The sequence below is a fragment of the Dendrobates tinctorius genome, unplaced genomic scaffold, assembly GCF_039654945.1.
Source record: "Dendrobates tinctorius isolate UK_male_01 unplaced genomic scaffold, ASM3965494v1 ptg000056l, whole genome shotgun sequence".
In the NCBI taxonomy this organism is placed as follows: Eukaryota; Metazoa; Chordata; class Amphibia; order Anura; family Dendrobatidae; genus Dendrobates; species Dendrobates tinctorius.
In genome coordinates, this window is record NW_027361724.1 from 12,603,556 (window position 1) to 12,625,515 (window position 21,960).

The 21,960-nt window shown below is 41.0% G+C and overlaps 2 protein-coding genes across 3 annotated transcripts in view; both read right to left on the reverse strand.

The window, feature by feature from the left end:
- The window catches only part of PDE1A (phosphodiesterase 1A), a 317,847-nt gene that overhangs the window by 213,188 nt on the left and 82,699 nt on the right, over window positions 1-21,960 (reverse strand). Inside the window, exon 1 of one of the 2 annotated variants that reach the window (XM_073577498.1) lies at window positions 1,271-1,927. The exons of the other annotated variant lie outside the window; for it this stretch is intronic. Coding sequence (XP_073433599.1) covers window positions 1,271-1,323 — 53 coding nt within the window. The 5' untranslated portion in view covers window positions 1,324-1,927. Of the gene's footprint in view, window positions 1-1,270; window positions 1,928-21,960 lie in introns of those variants that run through there. 2 annotated transcript variants of the gene reach the window in all.
- On the reverse strand, window positions 17,670-21,679 carry LOC141091780 (uncharacterized). Its single transcript, XM_073577496.1, has 2 exons — window positions 20,771-21,679; window positions 17,670-18,348 (listed from the first exon to the last, which is right to left on the reverse strand). Exons 1-2 carry the CDS (start codon window positions 21,500-21,502, stop codon window positions 18,334-18,336), a joined length of 747 nt encoding a protein of 248 aa, XP_073433597.1. The 5' UTR covers window positions 21,503-21,679; the 3' UTR covers window positions 17,670-18,333.

The following is a 21,960-nucleotide window of genomic DNA, read 5'->3' on the forward strand; positions in this document are numbered from 1 at the left end:
ACTGGAGCAGTCACTAATATTGCAGTCACATGGACAAAATATCACTTATGGCAACTACGTACTTCATATTTCACTTAAATCTTGAAGATCTAGACTTGGACAAGATATAGTATTAGGTTTAGAAATTAAGCTTTCTCCCGTAACATTTTAACCCCAAAAAAACTTGCAATAATTTATATCTAACAATCAATCATCAACCATCTAGTGCTAGATTAATATTTTTGCAAATGTTTTTTGTTTGAACCACACAATGGATGTTTACTAATCCTTAAATTATGACCTTGCTCTGTACTTCCCTTTTCACTAACACGAGAGGTCCAATTACAGCTAATACCACATGCATCATCCACACCCCAAATACCAAACATTTGTAATAAAGCTACATGGTTTCATAGGAAAAAACATGTACATGAGTGAAAATGTTGCATTGTATAACGGAAAGTTGAGCCGATTTTGTGCATATTAATTTAACCCTATATTTGCAAATTAATTATGTGATCTTTATGTGATAAAGATGTGATCTATATGTCTAGAAACACTAATAAGGGCACAATCAATCCATCCATAACAAAATCTATACAATCCTATGATGCCGACTTAGGACAGCTCAGAAATTTTTTTTTTTTGTATATGGAAATGGCTGCGGCAGGGACGTCACAATATTGTGCATTTATCAACTTATAATAGTTATATTGCCAGACCTGGTGCACAGATGTCCTTCTAGATCAAACTGCATCGAATTAAGTTATTGCGCAAAATATTACATGTATACCCGCGAGCAAGGAGAATAAATGTGTCATATTAAAGTGTATGCGCCCCAGCAGGTCTTCAGTAAAGACAGAAAACTTTATAATAATAGCCACAATAAATATAATGCAGAACTGAAGCTGAGCTATTCTCTGATGTGTGCCGAGTAGCTGAGAACTTTTCGTATAACCTCTGCATTCTGCATCCACTTCTGGAAAAGCATTATTAAAAGACGCAGCAGATGCCAAACACAGTTTAGTAACAAAAGCATCCAAGATCAAAGAGCAATGTATTAAAAAAAAAACCCTGGGAGATCTTTTCATGCCACTCTCCTCATAGGAGCAGAAGTAACCCAAGGTTTTAAACGGAGAAAGCGTTATCTTGCTGTCAAACTTCCCAATTAACCCTCCCTTAGTTTCCATCCCTTATTATGAGCCTACACCGGATAGAAGTTTGTTGGATAAACAACAGCAAAGTATCAATAACGATAACCCAAACTATTAAAGTATAAAAGTAAACTTACCGAAATATCGGCTTTTGAAGATGCTTTTTCTTAACTGTAATGGCGTCACCCATTTAAATCAGAGGAAATGTATGATTTTGTTTTCCAGAGAATGAAAAAAAAATAAAAAAAAGTTTGACTAACAGTCAAAAAGTCCAGCAAAGAAAAAAAAAAGTAATATTGACCTTCAGCTATTGTGCCACAGTCACTTTCCAAAGTAGGTTGTGCGCGCTGTGTTTTCTCTCTTTAACTGCTGTGCGAAAACAATCCATTGAGGCCACAACAGTTTGCACACAACCGGAGAGAGCGAACGGTACTAAAGCACATGTTTAAAAGTTGACTGAGAAAAGGAGAAGGGCCACAGTCACAGACTACTCAAGTCTGCAAGGAAAAGTGATACTCGGCCAAGAGCGTTTCAAACTTCAGAAAAAAAAAAAAAAGTGCTCAGCAAGTTCTCATACTACAGCTATGAGAATAAGTGCTGCTCGTATCCGTCATAGCTCCTAAAACATATGGGCAATCCAGAGCGTCCCAACCACTGCTGAAAGACAAACTGATTTTTTTTTTTCAGAATAAAAGTTTTGGGGCTGTCCTTAAGTTTTCCATGTAAACGTCTTTAGAAAGTTTGTCCAGTTAGAAAGAACTGCGCACAGATTAATGAAGACGGATCGTCTGTGTGGCTGGCTGCCTTTCAGGAGATTATAATTACTTTACAATCTGGCTTTTATTCACTCCTGGATGATGTTGAGATAGAACAACATACAAATTAAAGACTTATTCTGTGTTATGGCACTTTTTTTTTTTGCCTCATAGGGAATTCCAGAATGTGGCATTTAGAAAACATATAATCCGTCATTGTGATGTTATATAATGGAAGCATATGTGCGTGTGACACATGAATGTGCCAATGGAATAAACTGAAATGTTTCTCTTGTAAAATATAAGAAAATATAAACATTTTTGGGATTACCCCACAAGTTTTTTTTAAGGCTGCGTAGCTACTTAAAATGTATGTTTTTTTTATGACACAGGAGTTTCTTAGGTGTCATTTTGGGTAATTTTATTGTAGCATTTAATTACATTTTCTTAATATGCAGGAATGCATCAAAAGCAATTCCAATGTTAGTTTCTTATTTTCCAATGTTAAAAATTAAAGGGAATCTGTCAGCAGTTTTTTTAATGTAATCTGAGAACACCACGAGTTAGGGGCTGAGATACAGATTTCAGGGATGTGTCACTTATTAGGCTGTGTGCTGCTGTTTCAATACATAGATTGTATGCTTGCAAGCAGCAAGGCACTCACTGCTTTTGTCATTTGTTGAGTTATGTGTTATTCTGTAATGTCTTTATTGCCTGTACAGTCCCCTCTAAAATTGTTAAGTGCTGTGGAATATGTTGGCGCTATAAAAATTATTATTATTATTATTATTATTAATAATGAGCGTTTTATTAGCAAGAGATTATCACTGCTGGACTGGTGTCCTCGTGCCACCTAGTCCAACCGCCTCCAGCACTGATTAGCAGCTTACTGTCAATAGACAATGGGCATAGAAAACGGTGGTGGGGCTGCATGCTGCCCTAAAAACTGATTGTGACACAACTGTTGCTCTTAACCTCATAAATTTCCCTCAATAACTGTTATTAATCCAGAACGTTAACAGACAATCTTACGAATCAGCCCTGGAGGCCTATAATAGACTCAGGACCCTCTCAATTGTCCAATCAGTCCTTGCGATTGCTGCTGACATTAAGAAAGAAAAGGGAGCCATCTTTGGTATCACCGTGATGGCATAGATTGGGGTCCTTCCTGAGAGTGCTGGAGGGCATGTACATGTACAACAGCCTGCTGGAGAAGAGACACCTTCCTATGATGTAAATTTTATATATGATCACATGGGAAAGGGTTAAATAGGTTGTGCCCTGACCACCCATGATTGTGGCCCATAGCTCACAGTCATGGGCAGAGAGCATGACAAACATACAGAGAAATCACAGCATTCATGCACGGAAGGATGGACATATCATTATGGAGTAGTGCTATTGCCACATATTTACCCCAAATTGAAGGCAATTATCACTGGTTTACTGTGACAGAGAGGAGCCAGAAGACCGCAGCGTCTGATTTCTCCTACTCCTGTGCTGAGTAGAAGCATTTCATCTTCTTATCAAATGGTGCAAATTTCTTTGGGCAGTGCAAGGGTTAATCTGCTCTGTTGGTAGCTCTATGAGCTAAGGCTCTCAGCTGTGTATGCCACTCCTATCCCCTATACAATCTAAGTCCTGACTGACACACATTGTCAGAGGTAGCTTTGTTATGTTGCATGGCTAGGAGGATAGGTGTGGTAGTTATTTGAGTAGTCGGTTGGTGGATTTATCTGTGACAGTTGCTTGGTTTTGTGACTGTGATAATTAATTTTCTTCTCCTACTTTGGTTTAACCCCACCCCCCACTGCATACCTCTGTTATATGTGAGTGTATAAATTGTATGTTTGATATTTTCCGTTACCCCTGTTCGTGTTACCTTGATAGTCTGGTTGGTGTACTATGGTGTACTACTTCTCCACTTTCCACTGAGTGGAGGAAGGGTACAGACTGAGGGCAAATTCAGGAGCTAAGGCAAGGTACGTGGCCTTGGCATCTTCACCTTTAGAAGTAACTCGGGGAACAGGGCAAGATAGGGCACCCCCTAGCATTAGGGACAAGGATGGGGCCTGTCATGTCCCATGATTTGGAATCATACAGACAATACTGCACTTAATTATATTGTTGTTTTTCATTGCTGTGTATAGATCTGTTCCTTTTAGAGGTTGTCTCCTCCCCCCTCGCAAGTGATTCTCATTTCTGTAACCCCTCCCTTCTTCTCCATCTTTGAGTCTATCTCCATCTTGGAGACACACGTTGTATACAGCTCTGTACAAGGAAAGTCTCTTTTTACCTACTGTAACTGTGCATTATGCAAGGATTCAGCTGAGAATAAACCTTCTACTTGACCCTTCAAACGTGCTCCTTTCCAGTCGAGTTTAAGCTATCTGCGGACATCACTACACGTGAGGACTGGTAAACAGACGCCATGGGATGGCAGTCTGAGCGCCCAACACTTACAGTTTGGCCATGGAGGCACAATAGAGCCCCTGGTCCAGGGATAACAGAGTCGTGATAGCAATTTGTTACTTTCTTTGTTGTGGAGCCCTAAATCTTGCATGTTTCAAATTATCAAAATTTTATACATTTTGCATGAATGAATAGTAGAAGCAAATGTCATTAACCCCTTCACTACCAAGGGTGGTTTGCACGTTAACTCCCGGGCCAATTTTTACAATTCTGACCACTGTACCTTTATGAGGTCATAACTCTGGAACGCTTCCATGGATCCCGGTGATTCTGACATTGTTTTCTCGTGACATATTGTACTTCATGTTAGTGGTAAAATTGCATTCAAATAACTTGCGTTTATTTGTGAAAAAAGCGGAAATTTGGCGAAAATTTTGAAAATTTCGCAATTTTCCAACTTTGAATTTTTATGCCCTTAAATCACAGCGATACGGCACACAAAAAACTTAATACATAACATTTCCCACATGTTTACTTTACATCAGCACAATTTTGGAACCAAAATTTTTTTTTATTAGGAAGTTATAAGGGTTAAAAATTGACCAGCGATTTCTCATTTTTGCAACACCATTTTATTTTTAGGGACCACATCACATTTGAAGCCACTTTGAGGGGTCTATATGATAGAAAATACCCAAAAGTGACACCATTCTAAAAACTGCACCCCTTAAGGTGCTTAAAACCACATTCAAGAAGTTTATTAACCCTTTAGGTGCGTCACAGGAATTTTTTGAATATTAAAAAAAAATGAACATTTAACTTTTTTTCACAAAAAAAATACTTCAGGTTCAATTTTCTTTATTTTACCAAGGGTAACAGGAGCCGTTTGACTTTTTCAATGCAAAATTGGCTGGAATTCAGATCGGACGCCATGTCGCGTTTGGAGAGCCCCTGATGTACCTAAACAGTGGAAACCCCCCCAAGTGATCCCATTTTGGAAACTAGACCCCCCAAGGAACTTATCTAGATATGTGGTGAGAACTTTGAACCCACAAAGGCTTCACAGAAGTTTATAACGTACAGCGGTACAATTAAAAAATTATATTTTTTCCACAAAAATGATCTTTTCACCCCCAATTTTTATTTTTCCAAGGGTAACAGGACCCTAAAAGTTATTGTGCAATTTGTCCTGAGTACGCTGATACCCCATATGTGGGTGTAAATGACTATTTGGGCGCATAGTAGAGCTCGGAAGGGAAGCAGCGCCATTTGACGTTTTTGGCTAGAATTGAGATCTGACACCATGTCGCGATTGGAAAACCCCTGATGTACCAAAACAGTGGAAACCCCCCACAAATGACACCATTTTGGAATCTAGACCCCCCAAGGAACCTATCTAGATGTGTGGTGAGAACTTTGAACCCCCAAGGGCTTCACAGAAGTTTATAACGTACAGCGGTACAATTAAAAAATCATATTTTTTCCAAAAAATGATCTTTTCACCCTCAATTCTTATTTTTCCAAAAGTAACAGGACCCTAAAAGATATTGTGCAATTAATCCTGAGTACGCTGATACCCCACATGTGGGGGTAAACCACTATTTGGGCGCATGGCAGAGCTCGGAAGGGAAGCAGCTCCATTTGACGTTTTTGGCTGGAATTGAGATCGGACACCATGTCGCGTTAGGAAAGCCCCTGATGTACCAAAACAGTAGAAACCCCTCACAAATGACACCATTTTGGAAACTAGACCCCCCAAGGAACTTATCTAGATGTGTGGTGAGCACTTTGAGCCCCCCAGTGCTTCACTGAAGTTTATAACGTCCGGGCGTGAAAATAAAAAAATCGTATTTTTTCCACAAACATCATCTTTTAGTCCCCATTTTTTTATTTTCCCAAGGGTAACAGGAGGAATTAGACCCCAAAAGTTGTTGTCCAATTTGTCCTGAGTACGCTGACACCCCATATGTGGGAGAAAACTACTGTATGGGGACACGTCGGGGCTCGGAAGGGAAGTAGTGACGTTTTGGAATGCAGACTTTGATGGAATGGTCTGCGGGTGTCATGTTGCCTTTGGAGAGCCCCTAATGTACCTAAACAGTGGAAACCCCCCACAAATGACCCCATTTTGGAAACTAGACCCCCTGAGGAACTTATCTAGATGTGTGGTGAGCACTTTGAACCCCCAAGGGCTTCACAGAAGTTTATAATGCCCAGGCATGAAAATAAAAAAATCGTATTTTTTTCCACAAACATGATCAATTAGTCTCCAATTTTTTTATTCTCCCAAGGGTAACAGGAGAAATTGGACCCCAAAAGTTGTTGTCCAATTTGTCCTGAGTACTCTGATACCTCATATGTGGGAGAAAACTACTGTATGGGCACACGTCGGGGCTCGGAAGGGAAGTAGTGACGTTTTGGAATGCAGACTTTGATGGCATGGTCTGCGGGTGTCATGTAGCTTTTGGAGAGCCCCTGATGTACCTAAACAGTGGAAACCCCCCACAAGTGACCCCATTTTGGAAACTAGACCCCCTAATGAACTTATCTAGATGTGTGGTGAGCACTTTAAACCCCCCAGTGCTTCACAGAAGTTTATAACGACCGGGCGTGAAAATAAAAATATCGGATTTTTTCAACAAACATCATCTTTTAGTCCCCATTTTTTTATTTTCCCAAGGGTAACAGGAGAAATTGGACCCCAAAAGTTGTTGTCCAATTTGTCCTGAGTACGCTGATACCTCATATGTGGGAGAAAACTACTGTATGGGCACACGTCGGGGCTCGGAAGGGAAGTAGTGACGTTTTGGAATGCAGACTTTGATGGATTGGTCTGCGGGTGTCATGTGCTTTTGGAGAGCCCCTGATGTACCTAAACTATTGAAACTCCCCACAAGTGACCCCATTTTGGAAACTAGACCCCCCATGGAACTTATCTAGATGTGTGGAGAGCACTTTGAACCCCCAAGTGCTTCACAGAAGTTTATAACGCCTGGGCGTGAAAATAAAAAAAACATTTTTTCCCGCAAAATTATATTTTTGCCCCCAATTTTTTATTTTCCTAAGGGTAACAGGAGAAATTGGACCCCAAAAGTTGTTTTGTAATTTGTCCTGAGTAGGCTGATACCCTACATGTGGGGGTAAAACACTGTTTGGGCGCATGGCAGAGCTTGGAAGGGAAGGAGTACCATTTGACTTTTTCAATGCAGAATTGGCTGGAATTGAGATCAGACGCCATGTTGCCTTTGGAGAGCACCTGATGTGCCCAAACAGTGGAAACCCCCAATTATAACTCCAACCCTAACCCCAACACACCCCTAACCCTAATCTGAGCCCTAACCCTAGCCCTAACCCTATCCCTAACCCTAACCCTAGCCCTAACCCTAACCCTAGCCCTAACCCTAGCCCTAACCCTACCCTAACCCTAGCGGGAAAATGGAAATAAATACATTTTCTTTTAGTTTTATTATTTTTCCCTAACTAAGGGGGTGATAATGGGGGGTTTGATTTACTATTTATGGCGGCATTTATATTTGGCAGCTGTCAGACGCTAAAAGACACTTTTTATTCTAAAAATAGTTTTTGCATCACCACATATTGTGAGCTATAATTTTTCCATATTTTGACCCACTGAGTCATGTGAGGTCTTATTTTTTGCGGGACGAGTTGACGTTTTCATTGGCACCATTTTCGGGAATGTGACATGTTTTGATCGCTTTTTATTCCGATTTTTGGGACGCAGAATGAACAAAAACCAGCGTTTCATGAATTTCTTTTTGGGGGTGCGTTTACACCGTTCCGCGTGCGGTAAAATTGATAAAGCGTTTTTATTCTTCGGGTCAGTACGGTTACAGCGATACCTCATTTAGGTCGTTTTTTTATGTTTTGTCGGTTTTTTGCAATGAAAACAATTTTATATAAAAAATAATTATTTTTGTATCGCTTTATTCTGCGAGCTATAACTTTTTTATTTTTTTGCGGATGATGCTGTATTGAGGCTCGTTTTTTGCGGGACAAGATGACGCTTTCAGCGGTGCCATGGATATTTATATGCGTCTTTTTGATCGCGCGTTATTGCACTTTTTGTTCGGTGGTATGATAATAAATCATTATTTTTTGCTTCGTTTTTTATTTTTATTTTTTAAGGGGTTCGCTAAAGGGGTTAACTAATGGGACAGTTTTATAGGGCGGGTCGCTACGGACGTGGCGATACCAAATATGTGTACTTTTATTGTTTTTTGTTTTTTTTATTTTGAATAAATGGATTTATTTGGGAATATTTTTTTTTTTTTTTACTAATTTATTTAGCGATTTTTTTTAATTTATTTTTAACACTTTTTTTTTTATTTTTTTACTTTATTACCTTGTCCCAGGTGGGACATCACTGTCCTGTGACAGATCGCTGATCTGTCACATCACAGATCACTGTGACAGATCAGCGATCTGTCACAGGCACTGCTGCAGACTTCCTCATGCCTACGCTTTGCAGGCAGTGAGGAAGTCAGCTCCCTGCAGGCCCCCGAAGGCCCCCGTCGCCATCTTGGATCCGGGGGCCTGTAGGGAAAGAGCCCCCCGCAGCAGCGCTGCACATTGCGCTGCCGTGGGGGGCTCAGGGAAGCACGGAGGGAGCCCCCTCCCTGCCGATGCTTCCCTTTAACCCCCGGTACACCGCAATCGCGTTTGATCGCGGTGTACAAGGGGTTAACGTGTCGGGGGCGGTCCATGACCGCCCCTGACACATTGTGCCGGGTGTCAGCTGTGATAATCAGCTGACACCCGGCCGCGATCACCACGTGGGCGCCGCTGATCGCTGGGACGTAATATTCCGTCCATGGTAGTTAGGTCCAGGGTCACATGGACGGAATATTACGTCCATTGTAGGTAAGGGGTTAAAAAGCGTAATATTATCAGTGAATTCTACTTCTTTCTCATCTTATGAGCCACATATTCTACTCCCTCTTGAACTCACCAGACACGCTGACAAACAGCTAGAATCTGTCCTATGACCTGCCAGCACAACGAGGTGTCAGGGTTCATCACCGACTATTATACTCTATTGTCAAGGAAAGGGGAAGAAAGAGTGGGGGCTGGAGTGAGAAAACAATTGCAGAGAAATAAGATAGGAAGTGAGTGAGTGATTTAGCTTATGTCAGATCTGGATTCACAGCCACAAAGCTCAGCACTGCTGTGTAATCTCCTCCATGGTGCTACTTCTGAATGTGCTCGACAAAGAAGAGCAGGAATTCCTCTGCTTCTGTGTTCTGAGTGTAGGAGATATCATAGTAGCTAATCTTCTCACACTGAAAACTACAGATAAAGCCTGCTGATGAAAAAACTTTTGAAAAATGCAGGATACAAGTCATATAATGGCCACTAATCTTATTATTTCTCAAATAACAGACACAACAGCATTTTATCTGAAATAATAGGTACACTTTCAATTCTGAAATCATATCCTCTGCTTCTATAAACTTCCATTTAATCACAAGAAAATTAGCTCCTGATGTGAAAAGTTGGTAGATATCATCCCTTTCTCAGAACTTACACACATCGTAGAAGCCTTTCTCTTTGTTGAAGAAAATAAGTAGAATCCTTTCATCTCAGCAGTTTTCCAAAAACAACATGCAATACTGTTCTTCAAAAGTAGTCAGATCATCTGAGGCCACTTGAGTGATGTGTTAGATTATGTCATCTGTATGAGGCCCTCTGTTACAGGTAAATGTGTCATGTGCCTTTCTTGACTGCAATTTTACCATCATTTTCATCCACCTGATCACCATTTTTCCATACTGTCACACTACCATCTTCTATCACACAGCCTTATGGGGCTTTCAGTAATTTTCCGTTACCCATGTTTCAGTCTATATTTAAAGAGAACATGTCAGCACAATTGAGTCCCACACATCACAATGCTTTGCTTACTGAATCCCTAGTAAAAAATATTTTTTTTGGAAAATCTTATTTAAGGCGCATAGCTAAACAATGCCCCAATATCAATACAGTAAAAGTTTGGCACCCCTGTTCAAAATTAATGTTATTGTGAACAGTTAAGCAAGTTGAAGATGAAATGATCTCTAAAAGGCTTAAAGTTAAAGATGACACATTTTCTTTGTATTTTAGGCAAAAAAATATATATATAATTTTTTTCATCTTTTACAGTTTAAAAATTATAAAAAGGAAAATGGACTAATACAAAATTTGGGCATCTTTGGAGATTTGTGTGCTCAAATAACTTTGACCAAGGTTTCAGATGTTAATTAGCATGTTAGAGTTATGGCTTGTTCATTATCATCATTAGGAAAGGTCAGGTAATGCAAATTTCCCAGCTTTATAAAAACCTAGCCTCCTGTAACCTTGTGCCAAAAACAGCAGCCATGGGTTCTCCTAGCCAAGCACTCTGAAAATGGTGGAGGCCCACAAAGCGCGAGAAGGTTATAAGAAGATAGCAAAGTGTTTTCAAGTTGTCCTTTGCTCAGTTTGAAATGTAATTAAGCAATGGTAGTTAAAAGGATCAGTGGAGGTCAAGATAAGGTCTTCGAGACCAAACAAAACATGAGTGAGAGCTGCTTATAGGATTGCTAGAGACGCAAATCAAAACCTCTGCTTGACAGCAAAAGACCTTCAGAAAGATTTAGAAGACTCCTGGAGTTGTGGTTCATTGTTCTATTGTTTAGATACACCTGAACAAATATGGCCTTCATGCTAGAGTCATCAGAAGAACATTTTTCCTACAATCACCATAAAATTCAGCATCAGAAGAATTCAAAAGAACATCTAAACCATCCTGATTCATGTTGGAAACAAGTCCTGTTGACCGATGAGGTTAAAATAGAACTCTGAGTCAAATTAGTTATAGATCTAAGAACAAACCTCCTATATATTCAAACAGAGCTTTGGGGAAGCATTTTCTGTAGGGGACAGTTATGCACATTATATTCCAAGTGCAATTTTTCAAAGTGCATGGCAGTTAAACATGGCAGTTAGACAGGGCAAGAGACAGGTAAAACATTCAAAGAAACCTACTTCCTGAACATTTGGATTGCAACAATTATTCACCATAAGGATTTGTACAATTTATTTTCTGACTGCTGCATTCACTCACATCTGCCACCCTTGTACAAACTTTTTGCACTCCATCCATATCAGCCCCTCTATCCTCTCCTCTCCTATGTACAGCACTCACACTCTTTTCACAATCCCAAACTGCACAGATCCATTCATTCCCACTATACAGCACAAGAAACACTTTCACAAATCATAATAAAACATCTGCTCACTCTCTCTATCCCTCTTCTCCTAGTCGTAGAGGACATCTCTCCCAATCCCAGCCCTTCTTGTAATACTAAGTTGAACCCCTCCCCTACTACACTCAGAAACCCTGCAAATCTCATTAATATTCCCTGCATGCCTTCTGACTATTTTAGCTGGGCCCTCTGGAATTCACGATCAGCGTGTTATAAACTATCCTACATCTATTACTTATTTCTTTCAAATTCCCATACCTTCTGGCTCTTACTGAAACCTGGATCCAGCAGTCAGACACCACCGCTTCTTCTGCTCTTTCATATGATGGCCTACATATTTCACATTCCCCTAGACATGAGAGCAGACAAGGTGGAGGTGTTGGTCTACTCCTATCAACCAAATGTACTTTTCAGGTTATCCCCCAGTACCCTCACTTATCTTCCCTTTTTTTGAGGTCCACACTGTCATATTTTACGCACCCTTCTCCCTGCGAGTGGAAGTTGTGTATCGCCCTCCGGGCCCCTCCTGTCAGTTCTTGGATCACTTTTCCACCTGGCTTCCACATTTTCTATACAAAGACATTCCCACCCTCATCATGGGGGACTTTAACATCTCCAATGGTCATCCCTTCTCCCCATCTGCCACTCACTTTTTATCTCTAACCTTCTCCTTCCACTTTTAACAGCTAAGTCTCCTACACATGAAGACGGAAATATGCTGGACCTGGTCTTCTCCCGGCTCTGCTCAGTGCATGATGTTACTAACTCCCCTCGCCCAACCTTCTTTCATTCTCTGTCAAGAACTTTCACCCCTCTCAGGACATATCCGCTTTCCACACATATAGAAATATACGCACTATTAACACACAGAAACTTATGAAGAATTTACAGTCATCCTTGGCCCTAATCTACTCCCTTTCATGTCCTGACTTTGTGTAGGGGAAGTGGACTGACCTATGGACCTGTCTGCAGAAGGAGGGTTAATGTACAATGTGCTGGACATGGACTGCTGTAAATGAAGGTGGGAGATAGCTAGACAGAGGAGAAGGATGGTGAAGTACTGGGTTTTGCCACTAGAGGGAGACCAAGGACAGCAGAAACAGAAGAAGGTGTAGTACTGCAGTTTGGCCACAAGATGGGAGCAAAGAGCAGTGAGAAAAGGGCTTTACATCAGCTTAAGGCTATGAAACCTCACAGTCATGAGGGCGGGGTTACAGGAGCTCTAGAGGGGAATTCCCAGGGAGGGGAATAAATAGTTGTAGAGAGTTCCAGAAGAGTCAGTCCAGGGAAAGGAGCTTAAAGGAAGAAGAGACAGAAGGAGGAGACGGACAGAGAACAAGCTCCAGCAGGGACTGAGGAGGAAGACAGTCAGTGGGGTGGCCCTGACAGGAGGAGCCGCAGAACAGAGACAGCCTGGGGTACCACAAACGGATGGACTCGGACGGTTGAAGTGCGTGGTGGTAGGCCTAGGGCAGCCACAGTGAAAGAGCTGTGAGGGATGTCAAACAGGAAAAGGAAGCAAGTTAAAGGTACCCGGGCCTGTGTGCGGAGTTTGTCATGCAGCTGCTGTGTGGTGCTGTGGTCGTCAAAGGGACAGCCAATAAAGAGGACCTGTTGGACGCACATCAGTCTCTGTCTCAGTCTGTTCGTGGCAGAAAGAGAACCACCCCCCAGTCGGCTCACGTACCTACATTTGCACTGAATCATTATATTGATACATTGCAGAGTGCCCTGGATGAAGCTGCTCCTCCTACACATAGAACTCAGCACAGATGGGGACATCCCTAGTACATGTTGCAAACACATTTCCTACAGCAGTTCTCGAGGTGAGCTGAACATCAGTGGAGACAATCCAACCTGGCTAAAGATTTTGTCCATTATACGTTTTTGCTTAAAACATACCACTCTTCTCTTCACCTCTCCAAGCAAACCTATCTCAACACCCTCATTACCTTACTATCCAACAATCCTAAACATCTCTTTGACCTCTTTGACACTTTTCATTCCCTCCTCAATCCAAGAGAACAGGCCCTGACCACCGACCTCGGCGCTGACGAACTGGACAATAATTTAGAAGAAAAAATTGACCATATCTGACAGGAAATTTTCTTCCAATGCCTTCATACCATGCATTGTCCTTCTTCCCCTACTGCATCTAGCTCACTCTCTGTCTTTGAACTAGTCACGTAAGAAGTGATCAGGCTCCTTGCATCTTCTTGCCCTACTACTACCATCGGTGACCCTATTCCCTCACATCTTCTCCAGTCCAGTTCACCGGCTGTCACCACTCACCTAACTAAAATATTCAGTCTCTCTCCCTCTCTCTCTCAACTGGAAATCTTTCCCTCCTTATTTAAACACGCAAGCATATATCCATTCCTTAAAAAAAAATCCCTCGACCAAAACTGTGCTGCTAACTAAAGACCTGTCTCTAATCTTCCTTTCATCTGTAAACTACTGGAATGCTTGGACCACTCCGTCGCACAATATTGCCATTTCTGTGTGTGGTTCTACCATTGCTCCCCCCTTGCAATATGCATGCTGTCTTGGAGTCATACTTGATTTAGATCTTTCATTCACTCCTCACATCTGATCACACGCCACTCATGTCATCTACACCTCAAAACATTTTTTAGAATTCAATCTTTTCTTACCTTTAACTCTGCAAAGACTCTTACTGTTGCTTTTATTCTCATCTCTACTAATGCAGCTCTCTACTAATCGGTCTCCCTCTTACTAAACTCTCCCCTCTCCAATCCATCCTGAATGCAGCAGCCGGGATCATATTCCTTGTCAACCGCTACTCTGATGCCTCTACCATGTGCCATTCTTTGCACTGGTTGCTCATCTGATAGAGTTCAATATGAACTTATCACTCTCACCCACTAAGTGCTCCACGCTTTAGCATCACCATACATCTCCTTCCTCATCCTAGTCTATCACCCTACCTGTGCCCTCTGTTCTGCTAATGACCTAAGACTAACATCCTCAATAATCCGAACCTCCCATTACTGTCTCCAAAACTTCTCATGAGCTACACCAATTCTTTGGAATGCATTACCCAGAACACTTCGATTAATCCCCAATACCTAGAGTTTTAAACGTGCCCTAAAATGCATTTCTTTTGACTAGCCTATCACCTCAACATACTTATCTAACGTTACCTGTTTTGCCCATAGAACAATATCTTCAAAACGAGGACCCTTGTATCATCTGTTCACACACCCTTCATGCACTTAGTAGCCCTCTGTGCCCGTACACATACTGGTTGGTGACCGGTTCATACAGCATTATGTGAAAATCCTATTTATTAAACTGATGGCTCGTACAATATAAGCAATTGTTACCATCCACCTTTTGTGTCTCCCCTATTTCCTCATAGATTGTAAGCTTGCGAGCAGGGCCCTTACTCCTCCTGATATTTGATTTATGCTTCTCCTGTAATGTCTCTTATTGTTTATACAAGTCGCCTCTAAAATGTAAAGTGATGGGGAATATGTTGGCGCTATAGGAATAAAATTATTATTTACTAACTTTTTGGCCACAATGATATTTGTGGAGAAAAAAAGGGCACAGAATTTCAGGAAAAGAACATCTCGCCAACCATGAAGCATGGGGGTGGATCAGTCTTGCTTTGGGGTTGTGTTGCAGCCAATGGCACAAGGAACATTTCATGGGTAGAGGGAAGAATGGATTCAATGAAATTTCAACAAATTATGGATGCAAACATAACACCATCTGTAAAAAATCTGAAGTTGTAAAAAGGATGGCTTCTACAAATGAATAATGATCCTAAACACACTCAAAATCCACAATAGACTGCCTCAAAAAAGGCGCAAGCTGAAGGTTTTACAATGGCCCTCACAGTCCTCTGCTCTGAACATCATTGAAAATCTGTGGCTAGATCTCAAAAGAGCAGTGCATGCAAGACAACCCAGGTATCTCATAGAACTGGAAGAATTTTCCAAGTAAGAATGGATGAAAATCCCTAAAACAAGAATTGAAAGTCTCTTGCTACAAAAAGCTTTTATAAGCTGTGATACTTTCAAAAGAGGGCACTACAAGGTACTAACCATGCAAGGTGCCAAAACCTTTGCATCGGTCCATTTCCTTTTTTGTAATGTTTAAAATGTGAATGATGAAAAAATGAACTTTTTTGTTAAAATACAAAATAAATGTGTCATCTTTAACGTGAACCCTTTTAGAGATCATTTAATCTTCAACTCGCTTAACTGTTCACAATAACAGTAATTTTTTAACTTTTACATGCCACTGTATCTATCAGCTGCTGCTTGCCTGCTTTCTGATGGTTTCCAGATTGCAACATATCTTTTTTAAAAACTTTCCACTGTAAAAAGCAAACTGAAAATAAGTACACTCAGGCTAAAGTTAATAAACATATCATACATGGATACAATGCATATATACAGTTTCACTTATTGACTGTGTGCACATATATTGCATGTGGATGTATGAATTTCACGTATGCAATGTTGATAATATCACTGTTGCGTATGGCTAAACTAAACTTGTATAATAGTCTGTACTGTAAATTACCAAAATGCTGTGGTTAGGCCATGGTGAACGCATCACTGGCATGAATTGCTGTTTCTTTAACTGTAACGGACCACAGCTGCTGTAAATTGGAGTCTTTGACATGAAACTCCCCATTTGGGACTCAGCTGTCACAGTGCCAGTGTCTCCAGCATGAAGGACATTTTTAAATTTTTTAACACTGGTTCATGCAGAAACTCGGGTAATCGTGTTCTTAAATATGATATAAAAAAAAACTTAGCAGCAGATTTATCATTATACGCACGTTACAGATTCTGCTTAAATCTCAGAAAAAGGATTGTTAAGTCTTACTCTTGAATATTACGAATATATCGTATTTATTATGGTTACTTCCATGTTTTCGGGCTCTTTGGCAGTGCTTTGTAAATGCAGATTCATGGATTATAGGAAACCTGATTGATCAAAACTGTCTAAAAGAAAAACTGCCTTTGTTTGCCTATATAGCAACCAAACAGAGACCAGAGTTAAATTTGTAACCACTTCCCAGTCTATGACGTACTATTACATCATAGGAAGATGGGGCTTAGCATAAACTGCCGTACTATTATGGCAGCCTCATTGTGTGGGTTCAGGAGCAGAGAAGAGTGGAGAGGATCAGGCAAAATTTAAATTTGCCTGTTTGTGTATTTTTTTCCCATGAAATTTAATTTATGGAAAAGTCATTCTCCACAAATATAAAGTCCCTTATTCTGCTCTGGAGTCACATAAACTTCCTGGACGCCAACGCTGCTAGAAGCCAAAGGTTTCCATTGCAAATGTGGCAAGGAGTGTACTAATGGCGGCAAGTAACGGAGGGACCGGAAAGGTGCGCAATGATTTTTTTAAACTTTTTACACATTACATTTATTGTGCTCTGGGGTCTAGAGACACCCCAGAACATAAGAGACATTAACTTCATGGGAAAATAACTTTGCAAATCTAATTTCCTGGGAAAATCCGCACAAACAGGCAAATTTGAATTTGACTTGATCTGCTCATCTCTTGTCGATACAAGTGTCACTATACCAATTATGTATGTTTTTTTCTAATTTTTTTTATTTACGTGATAAAGAAATGGTTGAGGGGGAAACTGTAATTTTTGAATTTTTGCTTCACTTAATTTTTTCTATAATCTTTTAACATTGTAAGCTAGTTTCAGCAGTCTTGAACTTAAATTAGCCTAATTGCTCATATAATAAAGGTCAATACCAGCATAAGGCTAACAGGCATGCTACTAGACCAAGCATAGGGCTGCATCTAATAAGTTATATGAACAGAAACCGTTGGCACAACCCTACAGATACCGGAATGGTGCACAAGTAGGATCCCAATCCGTGACTATCAATGTATATGAACTTGGCACACACCCAAACGAATGTTGTTGCAAAAATTGGTGATTTTAATAAAAGGCAGTACATACATAAACGTTTCGGTCTATGACCTTCATCAATGTACTGAAAAATTAAACAAAAATAACAGAATAAAAGAAAGTATTTACAATGGAAAGACATGGGTTTTTTTACAGAGAAAATTATATAATATGCTGAGACTTCGGTCACATTATGGCACAAGATACAATGTAGTAATGAGGACACAATCACGGAGACAGGAAACCTACAGAGAGGATGCACATACCGTTAGAATGTACTGTGAGCACTTTGTGAATAGGTTTCAAGGAAAACCTGAAAAGAGGGGAAGAATGGAGCTGATAAGACAGCCATTCAAAATAGGTGAAGGTGAATATTATGAAGACTGATCATACCAATGCTGAAGGGAGGTAACTATCGCCGTCCTACTGTGAGAAAATATAGACCGCTTAGTGACTGGCAGCAATGTAAAGTCCATACTGACTACTAGTATGGACAAAAAAGGCAATCTTACCGTGCAATGCTACAGCGTGTGGATGCGGTATCCGCCGCAGATCCTATGGCGCTATGGTGTGGAGGAGGTGGCAGTGTTAAATAGCCCAAGAATATTGCTGCTTAGCCTATCAGACGCGCGCCACAGGAAGTGGGTGGGCGTGTGTATGACTGACGTCATACGGCGCTCCAGGCGCTGAGAGGAGGCGTGGGTGGGGGCGTGTCGGTCTGAGGCCCCGGAAGTGTGTCACAGCCTGTCAGGCTAGAGCGCTCTGTAGTGAGGAGGCATAGGTTACCGTGGTTACAGACGCAGCGTTAATAGCAGGAGTGCCAAGAGTGGTTGTTCAGTGATAGGTGGTGAAGATTCAACAAGAGTTCACAGTTGTGGGTTCTGTAATTGAAATAGAACATCATTAGTCCAAATATAATAGAATGACATCATGAAAATGAAAATAGAATTGGAGATGAAATACTAGCAAAATGTATACAGTAACCATAATATTGATATATCATAATAGAGACTGATGGTAAGGATACAGAACATTATGATTGGAGGAAAGCCTGTATATCATAATCTTTATTTAACCCCTTAGGTGCCAGGGTATCAAGTTCATGAATCCAGAAGGCCTCCCTTCTTTTTAAGATATTAATCCGGTTACCTCCTCTACGTGGCAAATGGATTTGCTCTATGACTTGAAATTTGAGCTGGGCAATAGAGTGACCAGCTGTGATGAAATGGAAAGGGATCGGAAGAAGCATATTCTTGCACCTGATGGTGGACTTGTGCTTTGATATGCGATCCCTAACGTGCTGTGTTGTCTCACCCACATATAAAAGGCCGCAAGGACATTTAATCAAATATATAACGAATGAGCTGTCACAAGTGTAGTATTCACGGATGTTATATTTCTTGCCTGTATGGGGGTGATAGAATATATTGCCTTTCTGTACGTTATTGCATTGCACACACTGTAAGCAAGGGAAGGTACCAAATTTGGGATTAGAAAGAAAGCGTTGATGTTTGGGGGGGCCAGGAGAGCCGATGTCGGCTTTAATTAGAATGTCACGCACATTGCGTGGTCTCCTAAAACAAGGTAGGAAGGGTTCCCTAAAAGCCTCTATCTGTGGGTGGGCTGTTGTTAAAAGATGCCAGTGACGCCTAATACTAGAATGTAAACGGTAAGCGAAAGGGTGATAGTCATGAACAAAGGCAATGCGATTCATAGCCTTTGGTTTACGGGGGGAAGGAGCATCCAAATTGTTCAAAGTGTCTGTGGGATAACCCCTCTCAAGAAATTTGGTACGCATTTCTGCCATACGTATTTTCTGAGTCTCTGTCTCTGACACTATTCTTTGCACCCTTTTGAACTGTGACTTGGGAATTGCATCTTTCATTTTGGTAGGGTGGAAGCTCGTATAGTGAAGGAGACTATTGCGGTCAGTCGGTTTTCTGTAGAGGTCAGTAGTTAAATGGCCTGTCTCATCTTTGATGACGAGTGTGTCCAAGAAGTTAATCTGTTTAAGATGATGTGTCATGGTGAAGCTTAGACCTGGCCAGGATGTCTGTAGCATGGAGAAAAAGGAATCTAATGTATCCAAGGATCCTCCCCAGATGCAAAAAATATCGTCGATGTATCTCTTCCACACTATAGCGTGAGTGCGGAAGAGGTCATCACGATAGATAATACGGTCCTCAAAGTGAGCCACATAACAATTTGCATAAGGGGGTGCAGCATTAGAGCCCATCGCGGTCCCCCTAGTCTGCAGGTAGTGTGTGTCCTCAAAAAGAAAAAAGTTTTTAGTTAGAATGATGGACAGTAGTTCGCAACACAAATCAATTTGTTCAGGGTGGAAATTGGACATTTCCAATAACCTCCGTACAGATTGGATTCCCTCAGTATGGGGAATGGACGTATAAAGATCTTTCACATCCAGTGTGACTAAGATAGCATCTATAGGAATATGGTCGAGGGTACGGATCACGTCCAGGAAGGCTCCTGTATCCAGTAGGAATGATGGTGTTAATTTAATGAGGGGTGTTAGAATTTTTTCCAAATACTTGGAAATAGGAGAAAAGATGGATTCTGTGGATGCCACGATAGGTCTACCGGGTGGGTTAGCAAGGTTTTTGTGTATCTTAGGTAGTATATAGAAGACCGGCATGATGGGGAATTGTTTGGTTAAGTACTCGCACGTTTTGCTGTCCAGAACTCCACATAATTTATATTTAATCAAGGTAGTCTGGATGAGCCCTTTAATTTCGTTAGTGGGATCCCTGTCGAGTGGTTTGTAAATTGATATATCATTTAATTGGCGATATACTTCGCCCAGGTACATACTCTTATCTAGAATAACAATAGCTCCCCCTTTATCTGCCGGTTTAATGATAAGATCCTTGTCATCCTGTAAGCTTTTTAGGGCTTGTTGATCTAATGCAGTGAGATTGGGTGGAAAATGTAAACGTCTTTTATGGATGTCGTCTCGTAAATTCTGGAAAGTACTATCTATAAAAGAGATAAAAGTCTCCAATGCATATGAACCTGTGGGTGGCCTGAAGGTGCTTTTATTCCTGAGGCCCAAGTTATCCGAAGATATCAAAAGGGGATGAGAAGGGCCGGATGTATAATGTGTATCAGTGATGTTGGAAAAGTGCACCTTCAATCTCAATGACCTGTAAAACCTTTGTAGGTCCATGTCTAGATTAAATGTGTTATAGCTATAACTAGGGCAGAAGGAAAGGCCCTTTTGTAATACCCGGTGTTCAGCTATACTAATACTTTTTGAGGAGATATTAATTACCAGTGGGTCGTTACCTGTGAGCGAGTAATGCGACCAAGGTCCGTATTTCTGTGTATATCTCTTCCCCCTGCGGGTCCTCTTCTTTTTATCGTTCTGCGTCGTTGTCCTAAAAAATGGCTGGACGAGCCCTGTCTGTCGTGATCCGAACCAGAGGACGAGATGTCTGTAGTGGATCTGTAGTTGGACTGGGAGTTGAAGTTGCCGGAACTGTAGGATTCGCGCCATTTATAGACTCTGTTGCGTTCGTAGTCGTCCGTATCACGGGCAAATTTATTCCTTTTCCTTGTCTCAGTATCTCGCCGATGTTGTTCAATAGCCCCGTTGATCTTTGTCTTCAGATTGTTAAAGTCCTCAGTACTGATAGAAGATGAAAGCTGGGTTTCTATATTAGAGATTTCTTCTTTGCACTTGGCGATTCCTAGATGTAGATGCTCCAAAGTAAGAGTAATGAGATCAAATGAACATTTATTAATGATTTGTTCGAAACGAGAGCAGAAATCGCTAGATTCGCTGAAAAGAGTAGGACGCAGGGGAACGCGCAGTCCCCGGGGTATCCTCTGAACTTTAAGATATTCAGTGAGAGTGACACAGTGTAACTCCAGATTGGTGCACCGCCTAAGTGTCCTCTCCAAGTCACGACCTCTGGTCTCCTTGGGAGGAAGTCTGAGAAAATCACTAGGAAGAGTAGATTGTGCTATAATGTTGGATGTCTCTTCTGCATTATATGAAAATGTGAGGGATGACATCGCCCAGAAAAGGGTGTGCACAACGTAAGGGTTAACAGTATATGAACAGAAACCGTTGGCACAACCCTACAGATACCGGAATGGTGCACAAGTAGGATCCCAATCCGTGACTATCAATGTATATGAACTTGGCACACACCCAAACGAATGTTGTTGCAAAAATTGGTGATTTTAATAAAAGGCAGTACATACATAAACGTTTCGGTCTATGACCTTCATCAATGTACTGAAAAATTAAACAAAAATAACAGAATAAAAGAAAGTATTTACAATGGAAAGACATGGGTTTTTTTACAGAGAAAATTATATAATATGCTGAGACTTCGGTCACATTATGGCACAAGATACAATGTAGTAATGAGGACACAATCACGGAGACAGGAAACCTACAGAGAGGATGCACATACCGTTAGAATGTACTGTGAGCACTTTGTGAATAGGTTTCAAGGAAAACCTGA

Bases quoted from the DNA above. Each gene is read 5' to 3' on its own strand.
- LOC141091780 (XM_073577496.1), bottom strand. From the start codon at position 21,502: ATGTCATCCCTCACATTTTCATATAATGCAGAAGAGACATCCAACATT.